Source organism: Lygodium microphyllum, chromosome 27, assembly GCF_053477565.2.
Source record: "Lygodium microphyllum isolate KBCC chromosome 27, Lygodium_microphyllum_v1.1.10, whole genome shotgun sequence".
Lineage (NCBI taxonomy): Eukaryota > Viridiplantae > Streptophyta > Polypodiopsida > Schizaeales > Lygodiaceae > Lygodium > Lygodium microphyllum.
This window is the reverse complement of record NC_141161.1, coordinates 89,337,264-89,362,494: the sequence shown is the minus strand read 5'-3', so window position 1 is coordinate 89,362,494 and position 25,231 is coordinate 89,337,264. Positions and strand designations below refer to the sequence as shown.

Sequence of the window (25,231 nt, the reverse complement as noted above, 5' to 3'; positions counted from 1 at the left end):
TTTGTTGATCAGTCTTAATCATAAACTCAGAACCCATTAAGTAGTGTTTCTATTGTCTTAAAGCTTGTACCACAGCTAATAATTATTTATCATATGTGAAATATTTAAGTTCTGAGGGTTTCACTTTACAATTAGAATAAGCTATGGGATGATTATCTTGCATAAGTATGGCTCCTATTCCAGATCTGCTAACATCAGTAACTACTACAAAGAATGGTTTATTAAAATCAGGCAGTTGTAATACAGGAGCATGGGTTAATGCATGTTTCAATAAGTCAAATGATTTCTATTGATTATCAGACCAATGATAAACAATACCTTTCTTTAAAAATTTAGTCAATGGCAAAGCAAGTAATGAAAAATTTCGCACAAATTTCCTATAAAGACTAGCAAGACCTAGGAAAGATCGTAACTCATACACATTTTTAGATATAGACCAGTTCAATATTACTTCTATTTTTAGGGTCAACCTTAATACTATCTGATGATACAATATGACCTAAATATTCAATTTCTGTTTTAAAGAACTCTCTTTTCCGAATTAGCATACAGTTGATTATCTTTCAACTTTAAAACCAAAGATAAATGTTCATATTGTTCTTTCTCATTTTGACTAAATACCAAAATATCATTAAAGAATACAATAACACAATGCTGATATTTCAAAAATATACGATTCATTTAAAATTCATAATGACCAAATTCTGTTCTAAATGCAGTCTTGAATATATCAGACTTATCTAATCTCACCTGATGATAACCAGATTTAAGGTCTATTTTACTAAATATGGCAAAACCTTGCAGTTTATCCATAAGGTCATCGACTCTAGAAATTGGATATCTATTCTTTACAGTGATCTTATTTAAAGCACGATAGTCAATGCACATACGATAAGTATTATTCTTCTTCTTTACCAACAAAACAAGTGCACCAAATGGAGAACTACTAGGTCTAATCAATCCTCTATTTAGTAATTCCTCAACTTGATTTTAAATTTCTTTTTGCTCTATCTGGTTATGCCTATATGGTGCTTTACAAGGTGGTTGTGTACCATGAATCAAATCTATTTTGTGGTCTTCTGGACGTGAAGAAGGTAAACTAGGTGATAGATCTTCTGCAAAACAGTCTTTAAAGTGTGCAAGAAATTCTTTATACCTAGGGTGCATATGTTTTTCTTTAACTTGCAGTTCATTCACCCAAATGAGATAAGATTTACTACTTTTGCGTAATGCACGTTTAGCTTGAGCACTCAACTGACAAGTGGTTTCCGCCATAATACATGCATTGGACGTAAGAACATGTTGGTCGGAACCTTGGGTCAAAACCCGGAGTCCCGCCACTCAACTGTCAAGTGGTTTCCGCCACAATATATACATCGGACATGAGGGCGTGTTGGTCGTCTCATCATTTCTTGTAATTTGACTAGCTCGATCTTCATCTCTGCTAGCTCCTAACTTGTGCCCGTGCCCTTTCCATTATTTTGAGTACTTGGACCTAATTTTTCGCTTGACGTCGAAATTGTCTCAGAGTTTCTAGCGTTAGTCTCCTCTCGGGTCGAGCTATTGGAGCTTCTCTTTTAGCTCGTCGTCCACTCTAATCGCCTCATCAAAGACCCTAGCTAGTGCATCTCGCTGCAAGCTTGAATTGCCTGCGAAGGCCTTGCAGAGTTCCTCACTTCATATCCCATTGATAAAGACTGTGGAGACCGCGCTTTAGGTGGGTCGCTCACTAGTTTGGGGCCCAAATGCTTGCACAAACATCTGGATTGGCATGGCATATAACTCGACTACAAGCCCAAATAATAGGGTGACAAACTCCAAAACATTGATTTTCCACACCAAAGAGGACAACGGTTGTGCTAAAGCATGTAATCCTTGGGCAGCAACCTAGGGTCACGTGTCCATCCAGCCTTTGGCATTGGGTAGTTGTGATGTATGGTCGTAGGTAGGCTGACAACTAAGGTTGATCGAGTGGCAAGAGGCACAATGCTAATGGGCCCCTCCCTTTCTTTCACTACTCAACTAGGCTGATGGGTATAATGGCACCAAGATCGACACTAAAGACCCACAAGGAAGCAGTACAAGTTTCACATAGACATGAGCTTCTAGAAGCATACTGGTCCACTATTTTCTCAGTTCTGGCTCTTTGTTCACAGCCTGACAAATAGTGAGGGGCATCAGTCCACATTGTCTGTGGATATGTCATCACAAGATAGGTCACAAGATGAAGCTTATAGAAAGCAAGTGAAATCAACAATGGATTGGTGTTGGGTTTCTGAAATGAGAAGATAACATCTTAGCTCCCTTGATTGATTGTTTACAATGACAGTCTGTTAGATAACATTAATGATTCAAAAAGAATTGAGACTCAATAGGCGATACGGATTGCAGGAGAAGGCTGACAGCTTTATGGCATGCTAAATAAAAGGCTAAAGGACCTATTGGCAAGCTATGACCACCCACCATGACCAAAATGCTGCAAATTTGGCACGTCACCAAACGAAAAGCAAGCCCATGAATTATCCATACAACTAGAATAAACTACTCATACTTTCCTATCTTGCATTGCAATCGCAATTGATGCACAAGATCTCCCATGATCGCTTATGAGCAGCAACAAATTTACTAACTTCATGAGAACAACCCCTTGCCCACCCTCCACCCATCCACCTTTGCCCCACATTTAAAAATTTCCATTCCATGATTTGAACTATGATTACAAGATGAATAAACAATAAAATATCTAGTAGCACATTGATGTACAACTATGACATTTTGATGCACCACCAATTTTTATGTCATTACAAGGTGGTGACCAACTCTTCCACAGCAGATTCCTTTCAATATTTGCTGTTACAAAATTTATGCCAACCCAGGCATCTCACCCGGTGATACATCATCATCTTCATCATGATAGATGTTTTCTGCCATTTGCCAGATCTGAAGTATGTTATCTTCAGCAACACTTGCAATCACCCAGTCTTCTGCCATGTTCCATGAAAAATCAGAAATTTTGCTCGTGTGCCCTCCATGAATGAATAGCAACTCAGGAGGTCCATCTTCAGCATCTTCAGGAGTTTGTTCATCACCTATCCTGCAACAATAAATTTCCCATAAAAACAAGGTACACACAATAGGCAATATCTGAGGTGATACTAACTTTCACCACTCATTGGATCACATATCTCCATGAATAGCAGCCAAATGCCTGTAAAAACTTACCTGCTCAGATCCCAAACCATAAGCCTTCTGTCAGCACCACAAGAAGCCAAAATTGTCTCGTTTGTAGGACTCCATCCTATTTGGAATACTTCATCTCTACAGAATACAACATAGACATAACATCAGTCTTGATGCATAGAGCATTATTCATCTAAGTTCCTACCAATAAACCAATGATGGAATGGGCAAGAACCAATGGTAGACGAGAAAACCAGAGCCTTCTTTTAATATCAGCTACAAATAAGATTCCACAAAGTCAAAGTTGGTCTAAACAAGAAGAAAGACAAAAATACAGTTACAATCTAGGTGCCTTTGTGAACATAAGACTAAATCAGAGACCTTACAACTGTTTCCCACTCAAGAAGAGGAACCACAAATGCAAAAAGAGGGAGGGGATGGCCTTTGCTTCCAGAGCTATAGAACACATGATCATAGGACAGTACCTACAGGAAAATTCTAGACACTAAACTAAGGTTGTAACAGTAAGCATGAATGAAACCAAGTGAGGTTGCCACCCTCATAATATTTACCTTGCCCCCATGAGCTCATGGAGTCATCATCACACTACATATATGCACTTGCTAAGTTCTTCTCTACCTTGTGTTGCAGCTCACCACCAACACCATCCTTTTGTCATTTTCTCTAAATCCTTGTGAAAGAGAAGATTTTTGTTCAGGGTACAACATACTATGAAAACACTCTACAAAAGCACAAGGTCTCTGAACATGAGACAACATTGCAAAGATGTCCCGAAATGGAATCCAAGTGGAAATGCATCCCTTGAAAAAGGGCTGATCATGAGACAACATTGCAAAGATCTCCCAAAAGGGACTCCAAGTGACAAGGCATGGCTTTTGTGACATGTAGTTAAACAAGGCTAAATTAGTTCTCCCCCCCCCACCCCAAACAAAAAAAAAAAGTATTGCTAAGTTTATTCATATTTAAAATAGGCCCAAAAAAGCCAACTCAACTTGAAAAAGTTCCCATCAAGTTGTCTTACACTCACTTGACTATATATGAGGGATCCAAGAGGAACCATTTGTCTTGATCATGAGCTTCAAAACTTTAATATCAGTGACCGGGATGACCTTAAGGTCAAGTTGGCTGAGTATCAGCTATATCACTACCACTATCACTCTCGTGACTGACTACATTGACTTGCTCCATCTTCACACTGCTCTTCTTTGCATGTTCCTTTTTCTCGTCTTTGTTATCAATAGTGCTTTTGCCTTTGCCCTTTTCTTTATTCCACTTAAAGCAATCCCGCTTGAAGTGGCCTTTCTTGCCACAATGATGGCACTCTATATTTTTTCCATGAGAATTGCTGCGTGCTTTGTTTTCAGAATTACCCTTCTATTGGGATTTGCCTCTAATACGAAGTGCATTAGAAAACTTGTTTGCTAATATATTTTGCCTATTGAACTCTTCCATGAGTAAAGAGCTCTCCACATCTGAATATAATAGCATGGCATTGGAGTTACTCATTGCTGTCCTAAAAGTGTCCCAACCTTCAAGCAAAGTACATAGCAAAAATGTTGCCTTGAACTCCTTATCAATGTGAAATTCCAAAGCAATCAGCTGGCTGAAAATAGAGTTAAACTCATTCAAATGTACAAACATGGCTAAACCTTCCTTTATATGAAGGTCCATCAATTTTTTCAACCAATAGCCTTGCTCATTGCACTTTTCTGAGTATATAACTCCTCAAGTCGTTGCCACATATCATAAGCAGATTTCAATTTCTCCATGTTGAAGAGCAAAGTGCCTATGGTAGAGCATGCAAGCTCATCCCACTCATCTAGATCCATGGTTGCTGGTTTTACCCCTTTTGTCTCTCTGGGCTTCACTTGTTTCTTCTGCACCAAGATGTTGTAGCACTGCTTCTGCCAGGGGCTTTTGCCCGATTGGAGGCCCTTTGCACAAATTGTTACCAAACTCATAGACATTGCGCAATTTCTTCCACATTGACTCAAGAAAATTTGGGGCTTTTCAGTTATTTGGATCCTGCACATATCATGAGGCAAATTTCAGTTGCTGTTCACTGCTAACACACATCCCGAGGTGACATTTTTGCAAAAATTCCAGATGTAAGGTACAAATTTCTTCAATTTCTTTGAAATTTTAGAAAGAAATTTGGGGCTTTTGCTCGACGCGCACTCCAAGGCAAGCAACAAGAAATAAGCAACATTTAATTGCTGTTACAATCAAATTGGACAGAGAGTTTTGGGAAAATTCAGTAAATTTTGGTAAGAATCAACATTAAGTTGCTGTATTTTGTACTTTTGTGGACACACATTTCGAGGCAAGTGTGGTACAGCAATATAGTGCTGTAATTTACTGGCTGAGTGCTGATTTGGGTGGCATTGTGCACACTTTGGCATTTAAGTGACATTTTGGTACTTGCTTCTTAATCCCGTGGGGGATTTTGGTACTCTGAGGAGATACTCTATAATTCAGCATTGAAGTATTTGGCTGCAGATTTTTGTCTATCATTGACAGCATGGCACGTCAAGGAAACAATGATCAGAGCAACATCCTTGGTGTCCTCACTCAGGAGGACAAACTTGATGGCTCAAACTATCCACTGTGGAGTTTTATGGTCCGTAACCTTCTTGTGGCAAAGGACTTGTGGGACTATGTTACAGGTGATTTGCAGTAACCAAGAGGTCTCGCACCTGAGACACCTCAGCGTAACGCTCGAGGACAAGTTGTTGGTGTTGCTGCTGGTGGTATTGGTGCTGCTACTGCTGCTGCCCCTCCTCTCCCTCCGACCGAGGATCAAAGGAAATGGGACTCAAAAGATGTACAGGCACTTTCTTTGATTGCCTTGTCAGTGAAAAGGGCAATTATTCCGCACATTCGATCATGTAAGACCTCAAAATCAGCATGGGATGTACTTGAGCGTATGTTTGCAGCACGCAATGAGGCCAGGATATCCTATCTCTACAGAGAGTTGGCCAATGTGACCATGGATGAAGGTGATAGCATGACAGAGCACCTTACTCACATACAGGATTTGCGTGAGCAGCTACTCAATGTTGATGAGGTCATTCAGGATGCTGAATTGGTAAACATCACACTTAACTCTCTTCTAGAGTCATATCTTGGTTTCCACACCTCTTTGATGTTGTCGAGAGGGGGGCAGCAGCCCCTTACATTTGTGGAGTTGAAAGGCCTCTTGCTGCAAGAGGAACAGACTCAGAAGAATGTGGCATTGTATTCAGGTGATGAGGCTATGCTTTCCAAGTTCAAAGGCAAAGGAAAAGTCAAGCAAAATGTAAAAAATCAGCAAAAGGGTAATGCTGGACAGCCATCAAATAAGGTTGTCCAAGACACAGAAAATACTAAAAAGAAGGGGAAATGCCATTATTGCAAGAAGCCCGGTCACTATATCGATGAATGCAGATAGAGATTGGCCAAAGAGAAGAAAAAGAACTCCGGTTTGGCTATCCAAGAAACATCAACCAGCAAATCTACTGATGATGATACTTCAGTCAACTTTGTAGAGGACTATGCATTTCTCACATGCAATTATGATTCTTCAATGACTATTCAACATTTAATGCTATTGAAATGCAGCAAACATGGTATTTTGATAATGGGGCATCAAAGCACATCACTTCCAGGAAGTGTTTGTTTACCTCTTTGCATTCAGCCCCTACTGGGAAGCATGTTATATGTGCGAACAGTAGCAGTTATGATGTATGTAGCATTGGGACTGTCACTATTACTGCTGCAGATGGTTGTGATTTCATGCTTCTAGATGGCTTGTTTGTACCTGGCATTATAAAGAACTTGTTGTCTATCTCCGCTTTCAATAAGCATGTCATCTTTGAGGATGACAAATGCATTGTTAAAGACAAAGAGATGGATTATACACTTAGGCTGTCCGGCACCCTGCATAAGGGTCTATTTTTGTTGGATACATATGACAGACAGTCTCAAGATGCTTTAGTAGTCACTACTCTTTTGCCCGCTATGCAAAATGCGGAGCTATGGCATGCCCGCTATGGACACATGAGCTTTGGGAGTTTGATGACCCTTCAGAGGTGTCATATGGTAGATGTATTGCCTCCAATGGAGACTCCACCTCCTCATGCATGTGAGGATGTATTTTGGGCAAGATGCATGGGTTTGCCTTCAAAAAGGATGGTGCAGTGCATGCTATCCGAAAAATGCAGCTTATTCACTCTGATGTTTGTGATCCCATGAGGACACGTGCACTTGGAGGTCATTAATACTTTGTTACATTTATTGATGACTACTCTCAGTATACATGGGTGTATGGGCTGAAGACAAAATCCGATGTGTTCATGCATTTCAAACATCTTGTTGCAAAGATTGAAGCTGAAACTGACTTAAAAGTGCAAACACTTCGCACAGATAAAGGGGGGGAATACATGTCTCATACTTTTGAGACATATTTGCTTAATCATGGCACTACGTATCAAGCCACTGTTAGAATGACTCCTCAGCAAAATGGTATTGCTGAGAGAAAGAATCGGACTCTTATGGAGATGACTCGTTGTATGCTAAAAAGCAAGGGGCTACCTCATAAATTTTGGCTAGAAGGACTTCAATGTGCAAATCATGTGTTGAATCGTGCATCCACTAAGGCATTGAAGACGATCACACTGTTCGAAGCTTGGCATGGCAAGAAACCCAAAGTAGACTACTTTCGATTGTTTGGTTGCATAGCCTATGCACATGTTCCGAAAGAGCTTCGCGGGAAGCTTGATGACAAGGCTGTAAAATGCATATTTATTGGCTACAGTTCGGAGAGTAAGGGCTATCGCTTGCATGACCCACGCACGAAGCAAGTCTTTGTCAGTAGGGATGCCCTATTTGCTGAAAATGCTGCATTTTCACATGATCAGTTGCAAATGCTAGTCACCCATGACATTGGTGATGTCTTTGAGGATCTTTTGCCACTTACTTTAGAGTTTGTGTTGCTATAAATGGCAGGACAGACTTAATACAGCAAGCTGTTGCTGCACCATATGCTCCCGAACAACAAGATATCGATGATGGTTTGCCACATGCAGTGGAAGAAGTAGTACAACATGAAAGGGCTGTTGTAAATGCAGCCAAAATAATCCCAAGATGGCGGTTACAGACTCTCCACGAGAGTAAAATGGATGCTCCTATACCTCAACGCACTAGAAGGGCTGCCAGAAATGCAGCAAATGATGCAGGGGGAGGCACATTTGATTGATTTTACGAAAGTAGATGATTGTGATCAGCATGTATTTATGAGCTCACTATTGGATGATAATGAGCCTACTCTCTTGGACGAAGCTCAGCAAGATGTACATTAGATGCAGGCCACGCAGGATGAGTTAGACTCTATTGCTCCTAACTCTACATGGGATCCCACAATATGTGGATAAGCTATTACATAGGTTTAGTATGCAAGATTGCAAACTTATGTGCACTCCTATGGAGCCAGGCTTAAAGCTCTCTATGCATGATGGTGAAGAGATGTCTGATGTTGCAATTTACAGCCAGGCTATTGGTTGTCTTATTTATCTTTGCAACACACGCCCTCACATTCAGTATGCAGTATCTCGGGTGAGCAGGTATATGCATAGCCCACAGACCATACATTGGCAAGCTGTTGAGCGGATCTTCAAATATTTACAAGGTACTCAGTCACATGCATTATTATTTCCTAGGGGGGGAGACTTGCACTTACAAGCTTACAATGATTCAGATTGGGCTGGTGATACAGACACTAGGCAGTCTACTAGTGGACATTGTTTCTTTCTAGGCTGTTCATGCATTTCATGGCTAAGCAAGGAACAGCCTATAGTGGCTACCTCGTCTTGTGAGGCTGAGTACAAGGCAGTTTTCACAGCAGCAATCGAATGTGTATGGTTGCGCAAATTGTTGGTTGATCTACATTTACCATTCGAGGGTCCTACACCCATTCTTTTTGATAGTCAGAGTGCTATTGCAGTAGCACAAAATCTTGTATTTCATGCTCACACAAAACACATAGAGGTGCATTACCATTATGTTAGAGAGAGATGCTATGCAAGAGAGATCAGCTTGATGTATGTACCCACACAGAAAAATAATGTTGCAGACATTTTCACCAAGACACTACCACGCGAGAAGTTTGAGGCTTTTCGAAAGTCCTTAAACTTGTTACCCTTTGGTGATTGATCATCCTTGTACTTCATCACATTGGCACTGCAAGGGGGTGTTAAAATTTGCAGATTCTATGGGCAGTGCCCAATGTAATTTGTGTGGTGTGGACACTTAATAAGTGTCAATATAAGGTGTGTACACCTAGTGTCTTAGAAACTTAAAGTAGTGACACTCTAGAGTAAAATAAACCTAACTCTAGTTAGTTGGTGGAAGGCTGGTTAGGTCAACGCTTGACCTAAACATAAGTTATAATTTCACTCTATCTTTCATTCTTGCAAGTACACTCTTTTCTTTTTGCTTCAGCTCACTCGCTTGCTGTCATTGTCTCTCCTCTCTCTCTCTCCATGACTGCCTGCCATTTTCCAGCATTTACTGCTCAAAAGTCAACAAATGTGAGCCTAACTATCACACAAATGACCAAGGTACAAAGCAAGTAGCAACTAGCAATGAAAAAAACAAGTAATTGCAGAAATTTCAGATCTGCAAATCAGTTTTCACAAGTATAAAATGTGTGCTACAGCACACCACAAGCAATTGCAGCTGTGCCACAAGCTAATACATCGAGTTCATGAGAAAGCCCCAAATTTTAGCTGCAATTTCTTCTCCAAATGCATCCATGAGCACAAATTTGCCCGCACAGTCAAAAGCCCCAAAATTTCTCTGCTCAAATTACATCAAGCATAACTCCCAAGTAGATTGCACAAGCCAATTTTGCCAAAATTTCACAAATTTTGCAAAAGCCCCAAATTTGTCCGAGGTCCAACACAGTCAATTTGCATAGAAATTGCACTAAAGTACATACCAAGACCAAATTTGACCCAAATTTTACACATTTTGCAAAAGCCCCAAATTGTGCAAGGTCCAATGTATCAAAATTTCCAGAAATTGTAGTTGTCCCGCTGCAATTTCTGCAATCACATGAAAAGCCTCAATTTCTACGACCTGAGAGTGCGCAAAATTCCACAAATATTTTACTCAACTAAGTCAAATTGTGAAGTATACGCCAAAAGCCCCAATTCCCAAGAGTAGGTGCATGCCCAATCTCTCAGATCTATCTAACTGTGCTTGTGCATGCATGACAGCCCGCACAATTTTACCAAGGATAAGCACCTTTTTAAAAAATGAGTTTTTTTTTTAAATTATCGGTAGGTCAACGGCTGCACGCGACCTTATGCTGACCTGTCACCTGGGCTGCCTGCACTGTCACCTGGACCTGCCCTGCCCACCTGCACCTGGCTAATGTGACCTGCCTATCGCCTACCTTACATGGCCTACCTATCACCTGGACCTGCAAGTAAAGACAGTTGCAACCTACTCCTGTTCTCAACCTACCACCTACATGACTTGCAGCATGCGTGACCTGCAGCTGCAGCTTGCACAGAACTTAGGAGGCGTGCTCGCGATAACCTTCATCTCTGATACCAGTTTGTGGGGGCCGATGGGCAGTGAAGGTACAATATTCAGCAGCAATGGCTGAGAGAGAGAGTGTGTGTGTGTGAGAGTGAGCAGCAGTAAAGAGTGAGAGAGAGTGAGATGCACAATGTGTGGGTACAAAGAGTTGTACCTCTTTTAGGGTTTTGTGATATAACAGTTATATGTGAAGTACAAGTGCTAAGGGTGTGTTCACATCTGATCACGTATAAAAGGCACAGTGGCACTTTATTCCCAACACTTTGCATATCAGTCCCCACATGGTTTTGCACACACCACACGGAGGGGTCCATCACACATAGGCACAACCTTTAGGACTTCTTCATCTCCAGTTCTCGATGGTGCTCATGCACCTTTGGGAAAGGCTCAACATCCATCTTATCCACCTATGGGTTGCATACAACATGAAGTCTCTACCCCTACTTACCTGAGTGTAGATCTACGGGTACCACAGTTTTCTCCATGGCATTACCTAAGTGGATCTACTAGTCATTCTGTCGTGCCCCAACTGACATTTGGATAGGTCTTTGATTTTTTCATATATGACTACAAATGAATATGGAGTTTTCCAATGATGGATAACTAGCTCTACATGTCTAGGATAGGCCAAACTAGCCTTATCCATGAGATCCATGAGATGCATGATGGATCTCACCCATCTCATCATCTCTAATGCCTAACTTGGCCTCCAATTTTGGAGAAACAAAATTGGCATGCACACTGATAGTGAGAGAGCAGAGTAGAGAGTGTGCACGATTTTTGGGTATAATGACGAGTGTACCACTTTAGGTTTTTAGATAGATATATATGTGTAAGTACAAGTGCTAAGGGTACGTTCACACCTGAGCACATTTAAAGGCACAAGGGCCTTTATTCCCAACAACCTCCCACCTAAAGGCAATGTGCCTTAAAAGGAGAGAAGAATTACCTAAGTCTAGGTATGTACAAAGCTGAAATACATATATCTATCCAACTCCCATCATCTGTCGGCAATGAGCAAACTACTTTGCTGGAAGACTTTTCGTGAGAGGGTCTGCAGGATTATCATCTATATACACTTTGACAAGCTCAATGCTCTTGCTGTCAAGTACATCTCTAATGAAGTGGTACTTCACCTATATGTGTCTTATCTTTGCATGATAGACAAGATTCTGTGCTAGCATGATAGCACTCTGACTATCACAATGGAGAACAGGTAACTCTGTGATGCCAAGCTCTCCCACCAGACGTGAAAGCCATAAGCCTCCTTGCATGCCTCAGTGGCAACCACATACTCTGCCTCTGTAGTAGACAATGCAACACACTTTTGTAGCCTGGAGATCCAACAAACGACTCCTCTTGTGGAAGTAAACACGTACCCACAAGTGGACTCTCTGCAATCCGCATGACCAACATAGTCTGCATCCGTAAAGCCAACAACAGATGCCTTCTGCTTTCCAAAGTAGATGCACAACCCCTTTGTGCCTTTGAGGTATCTCAGAATACCTTTCACTACATCCCAATGCTTTTTGCCAAGGTTTGCCATGTATCTGCTAACCACTCACACTGCAAAGGCAATGTCAAGACGTATAGCAACCATAGCATACATCAAACTGCCAACAGCTGAAGCATATGGTATCTTGGTCATTTCAGCCTTCTCATCATCAGATGTAGGGCTGTCCTCTGCACTAAGTTTCACATATAGAGACAATGGAACCCCAATTGTTTTCCCCCCTCCATATTGAAACGCTGCAAAACCTTGGAGACATACTCTTGCTAAGATAGATAGAGTAAGCCTTTCGATCTATCTCTGAATATTCGCATGCCAAGAATGTGATTTGCATCACCAAGATCCTTCATCTCAAAGCTGCCATCATGAAGACTTTGCTTCAGTGAATCCAAGGCATGAGTATCCCTGCTAGCAATCAGCATATCATCAACATACAGAACCAAGATAATCAGGCTGCCATCTCTTACCTTCTTAATATACAAGCAGTGATCCACTTGACTTCTATGGAAACCTTGAGACTACATAAATGTATCAAATTTATGATACCATTCTCTTGGTGCTTGTTTCAATCCATACAAACTCCTTTTGAGTTTACATACCATCTTTTCTTTCCCTTTTTCAACAAACCCTTCAGGCTCCTGCATATATATGTCTTCATGCAGATCACCATGTAAGAATGCAGTCTTTACATCCATCTGTATGAGCTCCATACCTTCAGCTGCAACCAAGCCCAAAATGGTGCTCAAAGTAGTCATTTTGACTATAGGAGAGAAGATCTCATCAAAGTCAATTCCATGCTCCTGCTTGTCTCCCTTTCCAACCAATCTTGCTTTGTACTTTGGTAAGGAACTAGAAGTGACCTTCATCTTGTAAACCCATTTGCATAGAAGTATTTTCTGCCCTTTAGGCAACTGCACCAAGTCCCAAGTGCCATTTTTCTCAAGAGATTCCATCTTTGACAACATGGCTTTATACCATTTCTTGCTATCTTGTCTATCCATTGCTTCCTTGAAGCAAGACTGTTCACCACAGTTTATCAACATGACATAATCAACCACATTGTTTGCACCAGGAACAAATCTATCAGGTTGTCTAGTCGCCCTAGACGATCTCCTAACCCAACGATCATTGTTTGCTGGCTGTTGAGCATTTTCAGCTTGCTGTCCTGGCATTTCAGCCCGCAAATCAGCATTAACAGCTTGTTGTCCTAGCTGTTCCTGCACATGTAGTGGCTCATTATCATGGGCAATAGCTGGCTGATCATTTCCAGCATTATTTTCTGCATTTACAGGTTCATTTACAGCAGGTATTTGATGTTGTACAACGGGCACATTTTGCTGTCGAAAAGGTATTTCTTCCTGGAATACAACCCTATGGACCTCCTCAGTCTTTTCGGGTTGTTTACGCATGCGATCTTCCCAGAAGATAACATCATTCTTGTGTACTAGTTTCCTTTTCTCGAGATCCCACGGTCTATACCCCATTTCACCCTCGTCACCATATCCTAGGAAAATGCATTTACAGGACTTTGGCTCAAGTTTACTACGTTTTTCTTTACGAATGTGCACAAAAGCCTCGCAGCCAAACACTTTTAGGTGAGCATATGAAGGTGGCTTGCCCGACCACGCTTCTTGGGGAGCTCCCCCCCCCCCCCCCCCAAAGACCTGTGTGTACAGCTGTCATAACAGCCTCTGTCCAAAAACCATGGGATAATGCAGCATGAGACAGCATCGTACGAACCTTATTCTGTATGGTCCGGTTCATACGCTCTGCAACTCCATTTTGGGGGTTTATGAGGGACAGTGAGCTCCATCTTTATCCCTTTGCTGTCACAAAATGCCTGAAAGGCCTTAGACACATATTTCCCACCATTATTAGAGCAAAGACACTTGAGTGTCTTATCAGTTTGATTTTCAACCAATGCCAAGAATTTTTTGAACTTGTCAAGCACTTCATCCTTGCTACGAATGGGATAAACCCATATCTTTCATGTAGCATCATCAATAAAGGTGACAAAATATTTTCTTTTCCCCTAAAGAGAATCATGGTATCTAACATACATCTGAATGTACTAACTCTAAAGGAGAAGATTTCAAAGAAAAAGACTTTTTTTGAGACGTATGTGCATATTTACCATAAATACAATGATCACAATACTCAAAATCAGCTTATTAAAGATAAGGCAAGTAACCCAAAGGAGAAAGCACTTTCATTCTTGTTTGACTCATGTGTCCCAACCAGCCATGCCACAAAGAAACGCTTGGTTGCTCGATCACGGCAACAACATGATCACTCACACTAGATACATGGAGAGGATACAAAGTATCACTTTTACAACCTCTGGCAATCACTCTAGATCCCTTACAGATCTTCCATTTTCCATCACCAAAGGTGATATGAAAACCATCATCATCTAGCTACCCTGTGCTAATCAAGCTCTTCTTGAGCTTAGGTACATGCCGTACATGCTGAAGTGTGAAGACAGAGCCATGTTGAAATTGCAACTGCACACTGCCAACACCTGCAATGTCACATGCATAGTTGTCCCCAAGATGGACAACACCATGGCAACCCCCTGTATAGGCAAAGAACCACTCTCGATGAGGGGTAACATGAAAGGAAGCCCCTGAATCGAGAATCCAAGTATGCATGTCCTCATCTGTATCTGCAAGTAAAGCATGTGCACAAAAGTGTAAAGAGACCAAAAGTACGTCATTCCCACTGTCCTCACTGTCATGAGTGACTACATTCACCTCTTCAATTTTGACACTGCTCTTCTTGGGTTGGCCCTCTTTCTTCTCTTCCTTGCTATCATCTATCTTCTTACCCTTTCCTTTCTCTTTCTTCCATTTGTAGCAATCACGTTTAAAGTGACCCTTCTTACCACAATGGTGGCATTCAACATCTTTGCCACGTGATTAACTGTGTCCCTTGCTATCAGATTTGCCTTTCTGCTGTGATCTGCCCCTAGTATGCAAAGCACTAGAAGACTTATTGGACGCACGGTTTTGCCGATTCATTTCTTCCATGAGTAGAGCACTCTCTACATCGGCATACAAAAGAATCGCATTCGAATTGCTCATAGCAGTCCTAAATGTATCCCAACTCTCTAGAAGAGTACAAAGCAAAAACGTAGCCTTAAATTCTTCATCAATCAAGAACTTCAAGGCAACCAACTGGCTGAAAATGAAGTTAAACTCACTCAAGTGAGTAGACATTGTTGTACCCTCTTTCATACACAGATCCGTAAACTTTTTCAGCCAATACACTTTGCTTGTAGCACTCTTCTGTGCATACAGTTCTTCCAGTCGAGTCCATATAGCATATGCAAAATCCAAAGCAAGAACATAGCCTTAAATTCTTTATCAATCAAGAACTTCAAGGCAACCAGCTGGCTGAAAATGGAGTTAAACTCACTCAAGTGAGTAGACATTGCTATACCCTCTTTCATACGCAGTTACATAAGCTTTTTCAGCCAATACACCTTGCTTGCAGCACTCTTCTGTGCATACAATTCTTCCAGTCGAGTCCATATAGCATATGCAAAATCCAAACCTTCAATGTTAAACAGCAAGGCATAATCGGCTTTGCTTGCTTCTTTTGCAACAGGATATTGTAGCACTGTTTTTGCCAAACGGCAAAGTTATGTGCTCCTTCAAGCTTCTTTATGTGCATGAGATTACTGCTGTCACTGCTGCCAGCCATGATTTTCAGCCCAAATGTGACCAAAAAATCACCAAATGCAGGCCCAAACTGTCACCCAAGTGACCAAGGTACAAACAAGTACCAACCAGCATTAAATGACCACATAGAAGCACAAATTTCAGATCTGTAATTAAATTTTCAGAAGCACCAAACCATGTGCTACAGCATTCTACAACTGATTACAGTTGTTCCAAGGGCATATGCATCACATTACATGAGAAATCCCAAATTTTAGCTGCAATTTCTGTTGTACATGTACCCACAGGCATAAAATTTGACACACACGGTCAAAAGCCCCAAAATTTTTGTGCTCAAAGCATCAACCACACATCTACATTTTTTGTATCATGCATAGAACAGGCCAATTTTGCCAAAATAGAGCAATTTTAGCAAAACCCCCAAATTTTCCAAGTGTTGGATGTCCAAATTACATGGAATTGAACCTGCATGTACATAAAATGACCAAAATGATGCACAAATTTTGCCCAAACTGCAAAAGCCCCAAATTGCACAGGGTCCAATGTGCATCAATGTCGAGAAATTGGGTAAATTTCAGCCCAATTTGTGCATGTATATGAAAAGCCCCAAATGTCGGAGGCAAAATGTCACAAATTCCTGTAATTTCTGAGACAGATATCACTGTTGCATCTTGCTTGCACCAAATCTGGACAAATCCCTAAATTTTCCAAGTCCTACGTGCACTAATTTTAGTGAAATTGAAAGAATTTCACTAAAATGTAAAAAAGCCCCAAAATTTCCGGGCAAATGTGCACCGACTTTGCAATTTCTAAGTCAGATTATCCACTTCTACGTTAAGATCCCCAAATTCGAGAAAAGCCCCAAATTTCTAGGCTTGGATTGCACGAAAATTTGAAGGTGTGCCTCCACGCGTGAAACCCTCGATAGGGGAACTTCAAGAAATAGAATTTTGAAGGAAAAAAATGTTGAACGACAGGTCCATTGACCCACCGTGCAGGTCGCCACTAGTGGTTCGTTAGAGCCACCGTCTCGTCAACTGGTCCATCACGTGTGGAGTCCACCACCAGTTCCATCGCTTGTGCAGCTCGTCAACTGCTGCCCAACACCCTATCCCCGTCAACTACTTTATAGGCATCGTCCATCAGGCGCCATTCGGTCCTGTTGTAGGGAAAGTGCCGCCTGATGCCACGACTGCAGCTCCCACCAGTTGCCTGTCCGACTGGCAACACGTCAACTGCCTGACGACTGACTACTTCACGACTGCTTGTCAGGTCAGAAAACGACCTCACGACCTGCTCGCCTGTCCTGCTCGAACTCCGAGAGGTACGAACGCCTCAACCGCAGCTCTGGTACTAGTTTGTATTGACAAATCGACACGAAGATCAAGACAGCCATTGTTCCTTATGTGCGGAGAGACAAAAAGAGTGAGAGAGAGAGAGTAGAGTAGAGAGTGTGCACGATTTTTGGGTACAATGACGAGTATACCACTTTAGGTTTTTAGATAGATATATGTGTGTAAGTAGAGGTGCTAAGGGTGTGTTCACACCTGAGCACATTTAAAGGCACGAGGACCTTTAATCCCAACGGCTGCCTTGCACACTTTTGAATGCTCAAAAAAATGGCCACCAAAGTAGACTACATCAAATTGTTTAATGAAGATCAACACCTCCAATCTATCGTACATAGCATTAAAGGTTTCAATTTTGACTGTTGCCCTGGCTGCAAAAATGGTGAACCAAATGATGCCATTGCTACATTTGCATTTATGATTTAACATATGCCCACCAGCAAGACCTCCCAATTGACCAAACATTCCAATTTGCATTCACCGATACATACCAATGTTACCGTACATGCCAGTGTGCACTTTAGGCCACGATACCCCATGATAATTCCCCTGAACACCTAGCATAGGTGGCTGAAAACTAGCTGCATTTTGCATGCCAGCATTGGCAATGCAATTGCATCCATAGCCTAAAACACTAATCCACCATGAAAATAACCTAGATGCGTAGATGGTTAAGGAATTGTTTGCTGTCCATGAGAAATACGCTGCACATAATTCCCTAATGGACAATCATATTGTTGAACTAGAGTTCCCTACACATTCACAGTACAGGTGCCAATGTATGCAATACTTTTGGCTGAAAAAGATTGCCCATGAGCCTTGCTTGGCTGTTTAGAATGCAAAGAAACCTTTTTCCCTTTAACATTGGGAACTAATTGCAAAAATTCAGCAAATTTGGATTGCTGAATTCACTGTTGCAAGTTGAAAACAACGCTTGCCAACTGTGCCTTGAACATTGCATTTGCTTTCTGTCATCTAAGCACCTTAGACTTACCAAGTTACATGTGATTGAAGTACATTCTCACGGATCACATTTGTTGCTTACTATACTAAAGCATTTTCAACATTCAGTAGCTCAAACCCATGTGTTGAGTGCCTTTCAAGAGGGAATTTCTGTTCCTCACTCCTATTACCACTGTTGTGTGACATCTTTTACTATTTGCCCCTTGTTGTACACTCTTTTCAACAAGTAAAAACCTTGCTGTGATTGAATTACAGCCAAAATGCATGTGTTTGCTCCACAAGACAGCCACAAGCTCACCTCCTTCATAAAGATGGTAATATCCCAGCAATGGAGCCATGAAACTGGCCTTCAGAAACCCAAAGGACTACATTCAGCAAATGTTGAGTTCAGCTTAACAATAATTCAGTAAGAAAAATCCACAAACAACTAGAGCTACAATGCTCCTACAACACATGACGCTTGTTCACCCCAAAGCTTGATGTCCCCTTCAGTATTTCTTTAGATTGCTAATATATGCTCAAATTTGATTACAAATAGCTGTATTTCAGAGATTTCTCGAAATACAACTGATCGTGAGTGCACAATGACCTTGCCACCTTCAATATTGGCCTCCAATCAACTATAGAGTGTTCAAGAATGCAAATGAACACTTCATCTTGATAAAGCCTAAAAATTACAACCAACATTTGAACCCAATTTTGTGAAGTAGTTGCCTAGACCAATATCTTGCATAGTTTCCATGCAATCCCATGTTGTTCCTCTCACAAACAAAGGGATTTCTTGCAATGAAACTGTGAGAATGTCGCTTTCTTCACGAGACAAAGTTGCCCAAAAAGTACATTAGACTTGAGATCTCAATAGAGAAGAGAGAATCTCAACCCATAATGCTGTAATAACCTATTTTTCTTGTATTTAGTTCAAACACATTACCATACCTTGTTGTGTATGGCATTACAAGGCTGCCCAATGGTGGCTGATACCTGCAATTTTCACAACAAAGTAGAGAAGAATGGTGGTCTCTAAACTTGGGCTGCTCAAAGTGAGAGAGGAAGAGTCCCAAATAGCCAAGATAAGCTTTTCAAATGAGTCACCAACTGCTCTTTTAAGGGCTAATTAGTGACTTATTCATTAATAATAAGCTACTCACCCAATGAAACTTTACTTGAAGGCTTGCTTCATAACTTAAGTGCCCTAAGTGAGTTGCTTATTGGGCACAACTTTCAATGTAACCCGATTCCAAGGTTCAAACTTTCAATTTAATGAAAGTTTCACATTACACCTTTTCACTTTTGCCTTGCTCTTGTATCACATAGCCTGTGCACTTGTCCATTGCATGCCCAATGACAAATCCTTCACTGCCTATGCAATGGTCACCAAGCCAAGAGCTAGGGTTACTAGGATTAAAGTTCATTCTAATTAAAAATCATTGTGAAGTTTAATTATTCTATTACATTCATTTCACATTCTAGTGACAGTTTACCACAACCTTTGCAAATATCCCTCTACTGGCAAAGCTAGGGTTTTCTATCACCATGACTCAAATTCAACTTGACCTCACACATGTGCACAACTTAAGTATCCCAAGAGCATTAAGTTAAAAATTCATGACCCCATGACATTCATAGTGGAGACAACAATGTACAACAAATACTAGAAGTGATGAATTGAAAAACTCAGAGAATGAATGACTAATGAATGCAATGAAGTGATGATACAATGCCCTCAAGCCTATGTGTCTCTAGCCTAGATAAGTGTTGGCTTCTCTCTCCCCGTTTCCTTTACCAGCCGTCCGCTTCAGGTGAGTCCTACTATTCTTTGACTCTCTTACTCTCTAGGCTCCCCTTGACCCCGTTCGGGTGCCCAAGGCCCTTGGACGGTCATCCCTCGCACCTGTCTCCCATAAATTACCTTATTAATGTAACATTTCCTTTCCCTTAAGAATCGGTTTCGTCCTCGAAAACGATACTTGGAAGGTTCAACTGTAAATTGGGAAACCTTTTCCTTAGGGTACTTACTCGCTCCCATGTTGAGCTTTCTTCTGAACAATCTTTCCATTTGACCAAACATTCTTGATAAATAATATTCCTTGTTCGTCTGTTACGAACATTTAATATTCTTTCTGGTTCATGTGGATTAGATTGGTCATCTAATAGCTCCTCAATGTTATCATTTAAGATCAAATTATCCAAATCACCCAGCTTCCTCCTTAGCTTACTTACATGGAAAACCGGATGTGTTTTACTACCAGCAGGTAGTTGGAGCTTGTAAGCCTGTTCTCCCACTCTTTTAAGTATTATGAAAGGACCACAATACCTGGGTGAAAGCTTTGGACATCGTCCTGTTTTCATGGTTTTAGTTTGTTCAAGCACCTTAAGATAGGCCAATTCTCCTTCTTCAAAGGAGATGTCTCTTCGGTGAGGATCTGCATAAGCTCTAGCTCGATTTTGAGCTTTCTTAATATTTTCTTGAGCAAATTTTAACATACTATTCATATCCTCCAAAAAATCCTTGGTTACCTAAACCTTTTCCTTATGCAGTCCTACTGCATGGTGAACGGGTGCTTCCAATATGCAAAAAATTCAAAACACGCACTAGCATGCAACGACCGCAAGGATGACGCCACGGAGTGTCAACACGGAGGTAGGAGGTGGAATTTGGAATCAAGAGGGTGCGGGGTGTGAAAGGGGGCCTGCAAGGGCAGGTGTGGTGATTTGGAGCTCTGGGCTGAAACCCATACATTAACATAAATGGACTATATCCAGTGGAAGAGTGCTTGGCACTATTATATGCAAACTCAGCTATCGGTAGATACTCTTCCCAATTAGTTTGCCTTTTACTTACATATGCCCTGAGCATATCTTCAAGGATTTGATTAACCCTTTCAGTTTGCCCATTAGTTTGCGGGTGATCCGCCGTACTCATGCTAAGTTTAGTATCCAACTTCCTAAATACAGCACGCCAAAATTGACTATCAAATTTTCTATCTCGATCAGAAACTATATTTGCCGGAAGGCCATACAATCGGTATATGTTCTCTACGAACAATCTAACCAATTCTGGTGTTTTAACATCAATTGAAGTTGAAATAAACCTAGCCATTTTGGTTAACCTATCCACAATCACCCACACAGAGTCGTGCCCCCTCTGTGTTCTGGGTAATGCAACAATAAAGTCCATGGAGATACTCCCCCATTTTCCTGAAGGAATCTCTAATGGGTGGAGAAGTCCTCCCATTTTCAATCTTTCAGCTTTATTAATCTGGCATTTATTACATTTGACCACATAGTCAAGGACGTCCTTATTCATTCCAGGCCAATAGAACTACCTTTTAATAAGACTATTAAGTCTTATTAACTCCTGGATGTCCCGCGCTAGGGGTATCATGACACTCAAAGAGTATCTAGCACCTTATTTCTTCATCTTTCGGGACACATACCCTACCCTTGTAGAGTAAATAACCATTATCAATGGTAAAATTCTTCCACTTGAATCCCATTTGAGCAACCCCTGATGCTCCATTTCCTCGTTGAACATCCTCGCATATTCCTTCCTCAATGGAGGCCCTTCCATTTGGATCCCCATTTTCTATTGCTTCCCATATGTTGGAATATGCCAGATCAACCTGGCATTTCTCTTTTAAGGATTCAAGCAAATCGGAAGTGAACTGAGTAAAACTCAATTCATTTATGATGGGCATTCTGCTGAGTGCATCAGCCACTATATTATACTTTCCTTTTCTATACCTTATCTCATAGTCGAACTCTTGGAGAAGTTCAGCCCATCTGGCTTTACGCCCTTGTAGATCCGGTTGGTCATTAAGCCACTTAATGCTTTCATGATCCGACAAGATCAAAAGTTAGGCACCATATAGATAGTGCCTCCATTTCTTCATTGCATGTACTATTGCATACAGCTCCCTCTCATAAATAGAATAATTCCGTTTTGCATGGTCTAATTTCTTGCTTTCAAAAGCAACTAGTCGACCTTCTTGTAATAAAACCGCGCCTATCGCCTTATCACTGGTATCGGCTTCAACCACAAATGGTTTATTAGGATCCACAATTAATAGTACTGGAGCTGTAGCAATAGCTACCTTAAGTTTTTGAAAACTTTCATTTTGGTCTGTTCCCCAATTAAAGCTCTTCCCTTTCCCTTTAAGTTGGTCTGTCATTGAAACAGCCATTTTAGCATAATCTTGAATGAATCTACGATAAAATCCAGATAAACCTAGGAAGATCTGCAGCTCTTCCAGTTTCCTTGGAGATGGCCATTCAATAATTGCCCTTACTTTTTCTGAATCCATCTTGATTCCCTCTTTCGAGATAATATGCCCCAAATATTTGACCTCTTGTGCGAAGAATTCACATTTAGTTTTCTTCGCATAAAGGGAATGTGTTCTTAACAATTGGAATACTAATCGTAAGTGTTCCAAATGTTCTTCTTTTGATCTACTAAAGATCAAGATATCATCCAAGAAGACTACTACAAAGTGTCCTAGATAGGGTCGTAACACACTATTCATCAACTTCATAAAGGTAGCTGGTGCATTAGTGAGGCCAAAAAGCATCACCAAAAAATCATAATGCCCATATCTAGTACGAAATGTTGTCTTAGAAACATCTTGTGCCTTAATTCTTACTTGGTGATAGCCTGATCTTAAGTCTATCTTTGTGAAGAATTTTGCCCCTTGTAATTGATCAAAAATATCTTCCATTCTGGGCATAGGAAATTTATTTTTCATTGTTATCTTATTAAGTGCTCTATAATCAACACAAAGTCACATAGAACCATCTTTTTTCTTTACCAATAAAATTGGCAAAGCCCAAGGTGAATTACTGGGTTGTATAAACCCTTTATCAAGGTAATCCTTAATTTGTATTTCAACTTCTTGGTGTTGTGTTTCACTTAACTTATAAGGTGGTTTAGAAATAGGGTGTGTATCCCTATCTATGTCGATTGGGTGATTTATATCACCCCTATCTGGTGGAAGGCCACTTGGTAAATCAGAAGGGAAACACAACAAAGGATTATCAGATACTTCATGTTCACCTTGAATCACAAAAGTCTTACCATCCCTTTCAAATTCCAGTGTATCATGATGATAACTACATTTTAAGGATGGTTCCAATCCCCATAGCCACTCCCTCCCTAAAGCAATATCGGCTCTTTCCATATTCATAATTTGGAAATCAAGTTTATCTTTATATCCTTGGATCTCAATTTCCAAATTGGATACCATTGTATCCCATATTTTATGATCCTGACCTTGCATCATACGAACAACATATTGATGCCCACTCTTTTGTTGGGGAAGTTTCAATTTTTTGACAAGTGCATAATTTATGAAATTGTGGGTAGCAGAGTCATCAATCATGACTCTAACCCTCTTTCCAGCTATCAATCCATGCACTCTAACTAAATCATGTGGCCCAAAAGTAGTCTACCACATAGAAGTTGACATACAACACCTGTGTTGTACATCCTTGTGCAAGACCTCTAAAGATTTATACATTTCATGCCCCTTTAATTCCAGGGTCTGCACTACATGGATTTGTTTTTCTTTTCCCTTGCCCTTGTCCTTATCCTTTCCTTTATCTTCCCTCTTTTTCCTTTGAGGACAATTCCAGGCAGCATGGTTAGGGAAAGGGCAATTGAAACACAGCCTTTCTTTTTTGGCCTTATGAAAGTCATCTTGACTTAACTTTGGCCTTACATATTGTTTCTTTTCAAAGGGTTGTTCCTTGCCCTTAAAAAATGGCATTTTCCTTTTAAATTTGCCTACAAATTTTGGGGTTTCCAATTCCTTAGACTTGGGCTCCGTATCAATGAGACTAGTGAGTATACCTGGACGCGTACTATCTTCATTGATTAATGCAAATTTAATTGTCTCTTCAAGCGTCTTAGGTGAACTCCTTTTTACTTCCTTTTTACAAGCCTTATCTAGTCCCCTAATGAATCCTCTTGTCTTTTGAAATTCATCTATTCCTTCCAATTTGAGGATTATCTCACGATATTCCTCCATATATGTCAGCAGGGGTCTTCCCTTTTGTCTGACATAATCCCAATCTTCCCAAGTTCTTTCCATTTCATTTTTAGAAAGGAATTCTTTCAAAAAGACCGATTCAAATTGAGCCCAAGTTTCAAGTATTTTATTTGCCTCCTTTAAAGTTCACCACCATTTATATGCCTTTGGCCCCAAAGTTAAACTGGCCTCCAACGCTTGGAGATGTGGTGGAGTATTTTTAAGTTTGTGCAAATCCTCCCATTTTTGGAGAAAATTAAATAGTATCTTTATTTCTATCTTTTTCCTCTCTGTGAAACTGGGGGGGTTTCATATCTTTTAACACTGGATTATCCCTTAGCTTTTGGTGGGGTTCCCTAGGATCTCGCATAGTCACATCTAAATCTTTTGATGAAGATGGAATATCCAAGGTTTCTAGCTTATTTTTATCTCTCTCTAGTAATAAGGTTAATTGAGATTTTATTTCGGTGAGTGTTTGAGTTAGAAATTCCATCTGAACCCCCTGTGCCTGCACACGAGCAGTTAGATCATCAAATTGTTCTTGTGTGGCAAAAAATTCTTCCCATTGTTCTTATTGTATCTCCGTTTCATGGGGATCTACTATAGGGTGGTCCCCAGAACTAGAGCCCTCAATTACTCCCTCTCTCCCTTTCCCCTCCATTAATACACTGGAATTGGAAAGCAAATATAAGAAATTTGTGTACAAAGTGAAGTACTTCCCTGATTATAGTGATAGGGCAGTTGTTGATGGCTCTAATAGTTTAGTAAAATAACCCAAAGAGTGAGGAATAGTTCGACTTCCCCCAAACCGAGCCAGTCGTTGAAATGAAGCCTGTCGGGCAGGAACACAAAATAAGGAGGGGATTAATAAACACACCCCCTCCCTAACAGGTCATGTGTGAACTAGCTGTACCCACA

The 25,231-nt window shown here is 40.7% G+C and overlaps 1 protein-coding gene across 1 annotated transcript in view; it reads right to left on the bottom strand.

Moving 5' to 3' along the window:
• Positions 1–2,670: 2,670 nt before the first annotated feature.
• LOC148012586 (histone-binding protein MSI1-like) overlaps positions 2,671–25,231 on the bottom strand; it is a 51,962-nt gene continuing 29,401 nt past the window's right edge. The window contains exons 5-6 of the mRNA XM_087669795.1: positions 3,223–3,318; positions 2,671–3,094 (exon numbers count right to left, since the gene is read on the bottom strand). Coding sequence (XP_087525921.1) covers positions 2,863–3,094; positions 3,223–3,318 — 328 coding nt within the window. The 3' untranslated portion in view covers positions 2,671–2,862. The remainder of the gene's footprint in view (positions 3,095–3,222; positions 3,319–25,231) is intronic.